The 8,067-nt window shown below is 50.8% G+C and overlaps 1 protein-coding gene across 1 annotated transcript; it reads right to left on the reverse strand.

Moving 5' to 3' along the window:
- Positions 1–6,758: 6,758 nt before the first annotated feature.
- On the reverse strand, positions 6,759–7,814 carry LOC147978095 (uncharacterized). The gene has a single exon (XM_087514645.1). It carries the CDS (start codon positions 7,635–7,637, stop codon positions 6,759–6,761), a length of 879 nt encoding a protein of 292 aa, XP_087370771.1. The 5' UTR covers positions 7,638–7,814.
- Positions 7,815–8,067: the final 253 nt, after the last annotated feature.

Here is an 8,067-nt window from a genome sequence, read left to right on the forward strand (position 1 = left end):
TTGGGATGCCATTGATCTACACCCTTGCTCTGCCCCCTTTGCACATCTAACGTTGATGCAATTTTGTCATGTGCATGACATTTTGCAATGAGCACCCTCACATTTTTGTTTTACTAGAAACCAAGGACAATTTTTTTGCAGCAAGCACCCTCAAGTTTTAGTTTTGTTAGAAACAAGGACAAAAATTTGACAAGTCGGAGAGAATTTTTGCTCAAAATTTTGGCAGCATAACAGGTGGAAAGAAATGGAAGGGCACTAGAACGACCATTTTTTATTTCACATGGAAGGAAAATAACACTGTAGTGTGTGCTGCTACAACAAGACTGCCATCCACCAGCTACTTAACTATAGTCGAGCACTATATACAGGGGCCTAACACAACAGCCAGCCTATTAGATACACCAAGAAACCATCCATTGCCATGGGCAGCTCCATCCAGGTCCCATGTCCCATCTTGTGGACGACAAAATAGTTGCTTTTGACGACGCCTCTGCCTTGAGTCCGGAAACCTCTCTCTTCTCGCACTGACTTGGCCACCAGAGCTAAGCTTAAATAAATCCGGAGGAGGACCATCTTCTCTTGACTTTCACAGCTAGCCGCTCTTCGTCTCAACAAGACAAACAAAAGAACTGTCAACACATGTTAATTTGTATGCCAAATAAACTAAAAGAAAGAAACTGTGCAGATTCTTCTCTTGCCTTTCATAGCGAGCAGCTCTTTGTCTCAGCAAAACAAACTAAGAACTTTCAACACATGTTAAATTGCATGCCAAACAAAATAAAAGCAACAAACTAAGCAGATTCTTCTTATTCCACACAAGCAATGTCCAGTCAATGATGACTAAGCTAAACAAAAGTGTAATGTATGCGTCCAGTAATCTTGCACACAACAAAATAGCTTCCAGTAGGTCAGCTAATGTAAGTACAACCATTCAGTAATCCCACTCCTAGCTTGCATTGTTTCAGGAACAATTCCCATTAAAAGGAGAGTCATCAATGAGTGAAAAGAAATGCATGCTCTGTTTTGGATCTAGCAGTTAACATGTCCATATTTCCAAATCAAGAGGGTTTAGAGAATCCAGCAGCAATAGATGATCAAGCAACAAGGAAAAGGACCAAAGAAACAGTATATGGTCATATGAACAGTTGATATCAGGAATGCACTGTTAGGTTACCTAGGACAGAACATGCCATAATTTGACAAGAGCCCTAGGAATCAAACAATCATGTCATAACTAGTACTCCTAGATGACATCAGAGCTATTTTTTTATAGAGAAAAGACCACAAGGGGCTGCTTTATAACAAAGCGGAGAGTTAGGCTGGGTAAACCAGCATACATATCACAGCCAAAACAGTCCAACCACTAGCCTAAAGATGAACCAGGCAGCAACTGCAGCCAGCACACGCATTGCCCAGCACATCGACAAGCGAAACACTCCAACACATGCAGTCTACAGCGGCAAGAGAAAAAAATTGACAGGACTTAACCTGAGGGGAATCCGCTTACTATAATACCAAAATCATCACAAGAAGCACAGGTGTTTGCATCACAGACCATCAGCACAACCCAGAATCCTAGAAATTGCCATGTAATTAAATGTACCACGGATGGATGGTCGTGGGCACACAGAGAAGAAGAAAAAACAGAGGAGAGTGACCGACCGAGTGGCTTACCTATGCAAGAAGAAGTGGTCGCTAGAGGAGACGGAGGAGGGAGCTCAGGGAGAAGCAGCAGAGGCGGCGCCTATATGTATCTGCTCTAGACCTCCATCTGGTGCCTTGCACTGCAAGGCGAAGCTATCTGACTCCTTGAGCATCTTAACAAGCTCCCTAGTGGTCAGCCCTCTTGGCTCTTCAATGGCAGAAATCATGTCTATCATCTGCACCAAAGAATCGAAATGTAAGTATTATAGTTCAAACCAGTTGCATGTCAATTATGCTATGAAATAATCCGCGCACTATACTGATTTGCCAGTAGTTCTAGAATATATTCCAATATTACAAGTAGATTCATTTAAAAAACAAAGTGGGTTCATAGAGACTTGTAATAAAGCCAGAGAAATCATCACTGTGACTCTACTCAAATTCAAAAACCAAAACAGTTGGATATTAGAGCAGCACTTGTCAGAATCACTACACTGATCCATGTCTTTATGTAGGCCTAGGCTGCACCAACCTGTAGTCTCATAATAAAATTGAACAACAAGTTCCATCTCAAGTAGTGAAAACGCAGTGGAGCCTAAGACCATATCCAAAACAGAGCCCAAGCTATATAGTGCAGATCAACAAGACCCGAAAAGCTGTGAAGCAGGAGAAGGAAAAAAAAAACTACAAACATCAAGAAATGGCAAAAAGTCTGCATCGACTAACTGTCAGGGTTAGGCCCCCGATCGGCAAAAGTGGAACCTGCCATTATTTTACTGGCATAAACTCTCACTACTTCAGTCTAGTCTAATAAGAAATCAAACAAACTAATCAACTGAAAAGAAAAGCCTGGTTAGAAGAAGCAGCTCCAGTGGTGGATAGCAACAGCAAGCATGCACTATCTGAACATATCAACCAATGAAATCAAAAGAATCAGCAGAAAATAGTCTATCTTCTCTAGAGAATAAAACAGTCAACCATGGCCAAGAAAAAAATATCCCAGTCACTGGAGAAAATTATTATCGCAGGAGCAAGGAGCTCAACTGACTAGTTCAACCCTTGGAGCACAATACGCTCACTTGGCATCACTAAGCAGCCCCAGTTTAAGTGGCCAGCAAGCAGCGATTTATCACCGGGCAGCACACTAAAACGATTCCGGTGGCATGAGGAACTGAGGCATAGGGGGTAACCAAAATAACAGTAGCGATATTGGCACGGCAGGAGCAGGAAAAATACGGATCAACCAAGTAAATGGGATCCAACAGAGACGGAGGAGAGGTCACCTTTGCCACAAACGGACTTCCTGGTGGACATGTTGAGCACCTTAGTGGGCACCCTCAGAGGGCCGTCCGCCCGCAGTTGACTGTCCTTGGCTTCCTTTAAGGTGACTACTGATCATTGGTGGTCAACTTGACCTGGCGCTGGCGATCGAGGTGATCTGCTTGACGTCGTCCGGGGAGCTGATGAGGTCGATCAACCTCTTGTGCACCCGCGTCTTGAACCAGTTCTAGGTGTTGGTGCTTCCTGATTAGCAAGCAAGATAGCGTTATTAGGCAAAGTTTTATTTTTTTTTCAATATATGACAGGAAACTTTAGCAGAAGCATAGAAACAGATGAACCTAGAGAAAAGTTCTCTCAAACATATACTCAATAAAATAAATGTAAGTAATGCAATCAGAAAACTGTAATGCCCGTAAAAGCGGAGAAACACAACTAACAAAAAGTTAATCCAGATTCCATAAAGAGGATTGCTGGATGTGGTAGGAAGAGCACATCAGAAATTGATTAAGATATGGACTGGGAAGACAACCACCATAGATCCAAACAGTTAATCGGCAAAGTGTAACCTGCCATTATTTGCTTGCATAAACTCTCACTAGTTCAGTCTAGCCTAATAAGAAATCGATCAAGTAAGCAAGTGTCAAAGAAACCAAAAAGCTCAAAAGAAAAGAAAAGAAAGCAGCTCTAGTGGTGGATAGCAATAGCAAGCATGCACTATCTAGACATATAAGCCAACAAAATCAAAAGAATCACATCCATCTTCCCTAGAGCATAAAACAGTCCACCAGCCATGGGCAAGAAAAGCAGTCACGAAAAAATTATTAATAATAATCCAGCGGCAACGATGTCAACTGACTTGTTTAACCACTGGAGTGCAATATGTCGACACGACATTGCTAACCAGCCTCACGGTAAGTGGCAAGCAAACAGTCGCATTGTTGAAACATAATAGAATTACTTGTAGGGAAAATCTATTCCTACAACATATATACAGATACTCCCTCCGATCCACATCAACTGTCGCTGCTGGTTTAGTACAAAGTTTTTTTGTTTTTCGAGAAAACGCAAAAGACTTTTGCGTTTCATTGTATTGAAAAGAAGGGGTTTGGTACAATCCTCCTAGGAGGCAGATTTACAAGGTGAGTACAGGCACACTAGTGAACATCCCAGGTCTGTGGCAAGATAGCCCGGAGCCCGAAGGCTCCAGCTCTGGCCCAGAGTGCGGCCTCTTCCTTAATCCTAGCAGTTAGGGAGGTAACCGACGGTGGTGTGCCTTCAAACACGCATCCATTGCGATGCTTCCAGATCATCCAAGGGACGAGCAAGGCAGTGGAGGCCAATCCCTTGTGCATTGGTTTAGGGGTGTCATGTTTTGCAGAGCGCCACCAGTCGTGGAGAGTGGCACCATCAGTGGGCAGCAGGCAGGAGAGGCGTAGCCATGAGAGGATCTCGTGCCACACTACGCGGCTGAAAGGGCACTCCAGGAGTAGATGGTGAATCGTCTCCGGGGCCTGATCGCAAAGTGGGCAGCGCTGTGGGTGCGGCAGGTTGTGTCGCGCTAGGCGGTCGGCCGTCCAGCACCGGTCGAGGTTGGCAAGCCGGTGGAAGAAGCGTACCCTAGGCGGTGCCCAGCACTTCCATGTAAGCTTCCAAGCCTGGCATCTGGTAGAGCCATGAAAAGTGGCAAGGTATGCAGACTTGGCGGAATACTAGCCGTTCGTGCTCCACTTCCAGCGAATGCGGTCTGGTGCATCGCTGAGGGCAGTTTCGGCGAGCATGTGCCAAAGGCGTAGGTATTCTCCAATCTCTGGGATGCCAATCATGCCGTGGATGTTCGTGGCCCATTGGTTCGCATGAAGGCCGTCCGCAACAGTTCTGGACTTGCGACGTCGTTTGGGGATGAGAGCATAAAGGAGAGGCGCGATCTCGCGTACCGCACGCCCGTTGATCCATCTGTCCTCCCAAAACAGGGCGTGTTGGCCATCGCCAATAGTCATGGCAGTGGAGGCGAAGAAGAGCGCGCGCTCCTCGGGCGCGAATTGCAAGTCAAGGCCGCTCCAGGCACTGCTATCGTCAACTCGGCTGAGCCATTGCCACCGCATGCGAAGGGCGAGGCCGGTGCGCTCGAGGTCGTGAACGCCGAGGCCGCCGAACTGGATAGGCCGACAGACGCGCCGCCAGTTGATGTGGCAATTGCCGCCATTGGCCTCGGTGCGGCCAGCCCAGAGGAATCCTCTTTCAATCTTCTCCAAGAGTTTGATGGTCTTCTTTGGCGGCGCAAACACAAGTAGCTGATGTATGGGGATCGCGCTCAAGACCGCCTTGACGAAGGCAAGGCGGCCGGCTTTGTTCATGAGCCAAGCTTTCCAGGAGGGTAACTTCCCAGCGACTTTGTCGACGACGGGTTGGGGCTGGGCAGCAGTGGGGCGACGCAGCGTGAGCGGGATGCCCAAGTAAGTGAGCGGGAATTCGACGATGGGGCATCCCAGGTGCGCGACAACATGAGCAGCGTACACGGTGTCGCAGCGAATGAGGGCCGCAGCGCTCTTCTGGAAGTTCACGTGCAGGCTGGAGGCGCGCCCAAAGAGCTGCAAGATCTCCTTCACCGCTGCAATATCATCCGGCGAGGGGTGGCATAGGAGAATTACGTCGTCGGCGTAAAGGGATATGGTAGGAATGGCGCGGCGCGGGTGGAGCTGCTGCATGACCCGGAGCTCGATCGCGCGATGGAAGAGCCTGCCCAACATATCGACAGCCAGGACGAAGAGCTGCGGGGAAACTGGATCACCTTGGCGCAGTCCACAGCGGTGCCAAATCGCTGGTCCGGGGTTGCCGTTGAGGAGAACCTTGGTGCTGGCCGATGACAGGAGAAGGGCGATCCAATCAAGGAAGTGGTTGCCGAAGCCATGGCATCGCAGCACCTCAAACAGGAAAGGCCACGAGACGGAGTCAAAAGCCCGCGCCAAGTCAAGCTTCAGAAGCACGCGAGGGGCACCAAGTTGATGCAAAAGCCGCGCGGATTGACGCACAAGGATGAAGTTGTCGTGAAGACTTCGCCCGGGGATGAACGCGTTCTGGACGTTGCTGACAAGATTGTTGAGCTTGGGGGCTAGGCGGAGCAAAAGCAGCTTGGCCAGGACCTTGGCAACAATGTGAATTAGGCTTATGGCCGGGCCTATAATCCCCCAGGCCATTGGCATCGGCGCGCTTGGGGAGGAGCGTAATTAGCGCCTGGTTAAGGCAGCTAAACCCGCGGCCACGCAGTGTGTAAACCTGGTCAAAGACACATCGGAGATGACCGGCCAGCAGGAGCGGAGGAACTCTGCGGTGAAGCCGTCCGGGCCGCGCGCCTTGCGAGACAGCAAGCTTTTGATGGCTTGCCAAATCTCATCTTCACTGAATGGCGCGTCGAGGTCCTCCAGGTTTGAGGGCTCAATGAACTGCGACAGGTCAATGGTGCAGTCACGTGGCACGTCCATCCCAATCCGGCTGTCGAAGTGCTCGAATGTGGCCGTGGCCATGTCGCTGGGATCAGTGAGCACGGTGCCATCGATAGAGATGCCATGGATCCAGTTCTTCTGCTTGCGGTACGTGCACAGGCGATGGTACAACATGGTGTTCGCGTCGCAGTCTTTGAGAGATGCAATGCGTGCGCGCTGCCGGGCGATCGTCCGCTCAAGGGAAGCAAGGCCAAGGTAGGAGAGCTTGATCTGACGACGCAGCCAGTCTTCAAGCGGTGATAGGGCGCGCTGTTCTTGCGCGGCGTCGAAGCGGAGCAGCAGCTCACGAGAGATCGCAAGCTGGTCTCGCACGTTACCAACGGAACGCGCGCTCTAGCTGGTGAGTTTACGCGCTGTGGCCTGCATGCGCCGTTTGAAACGCCGGAACGGATCGGCATCATCCACCGAATGCCACGAGGTCGCCACGATCTCCGGGAAACTGGCGAGGCGAGTCCAGTACTCCTCGAAGTGGAATCGTCGGTGCGCTGATGGGAGAGGCGAGCAATCGAGCAAAAGGGGGGAGTGATCCGAGACGACCGAGGCGAGGCAACGCAGGTGGCATTCGACGTGAAGCTCATCCCAGTCCGTGGAACACAGCACCCGATCGAGATGGACCAAGGTGGGCGGGCTCTGCTCATTGGACCACGTATAGCGCTGGCCGCTGAGGTAAATCTCCTTGAGCGCGAGGTCGTTGAGGATGCGTCGGAAACGCCCCATCATTCTCCGATTGAGATTGCCATTGTTCTTGTCCTCATCACGGTAGATCATATTGAAGTCTCCGCAGATGAGCCATCGACCGGGGCAGGCATTGCGGATGTCGCGGTTCTCCTGCAGAAAAGCGATCTTGGCGTTGTTGTCCTGGGGGCCATAGACGATAGAGAGCCACCACGGCACGCTTGTGCCACCAGGGGTCATAACCCGGGCGGAAATGGTGTTGGTGGTGAACATCGGGTCTGTGATCGACACGTCCCGGCTCTTACACGCCAGCAGGATCCCGCCACGGGTGCCGCTCGCTGGGAGGTAAACATATTCATCAAACTCAGATCCCAACGTCTCAAGGACAGTCGACGAGTAGACGAATTCCATTTTAGTCTCTTGGAAGCAAGCGATCGAAGCACTGGAAGTCACAACAAGCGAGCGAACTGCCGTACGTCTGGCACGGGCGTTGAGGCCGCGAACGTTCCAATTGATAATTTTGAGGCCGTGATCCATTAGGAAGAGGTCGACGAATGGGCGCGCATCGGCGCGGCTAGGCCTCGATCGGGCTGCCCGAGATCACCGTGGTGACAGGCGCCGTGGACGGGTCAGCGGGTAGCACGCGGCCTACAAGCGCGGCAATGGCCGTCAACACGGCATGAGAAAGGGGCGCAGCAAAGACCCCATCGTATGCCTTCATGGCCTCGGCGGAGATCACTTGATCGGTGCCGATGATGCCAAGGGTGCGCAGTATCTGGACCTGCGCACGGCGCTCAGCGGTGGGCGGCGCGCTGGGCTTGGCCTTCGCAGTAGTGGCAGATCGTCCATGGCGTGACGAGAAGTTCAGGGGCTGCCGGCGTCGTTTGCGCGCAAGGTTGGGCAGGGCAGAGCAAGTCTGCTTTGTTGCCGCTATGAGGAAGTCTCCAAGGGTCCAGGAGCTGACAGG

The sequence above is a fragment of the Triticum urartu genome, chromosome 3A, assembly GCF_056163025.1.
Source record: "Triticum urartu cultivar PI428250 chromosome 3A, HENAU_Tu73, whole genome shotgun sequence".
NCBI lineage: Eukaryota > Viridiplantae > Streptophyta > Magnoliopsida > Poales > Poaceae > Triticum > Triticum urartu.

Coding starts and splice junctions, on each gene's coding strand:
- LOC147978095 (XM_087514645.1), bottom strand. CDS start 7,637: ATGGATCACGGCCTCAAAATTATCAATTGGAACGTTCGCGGCCTCAAC.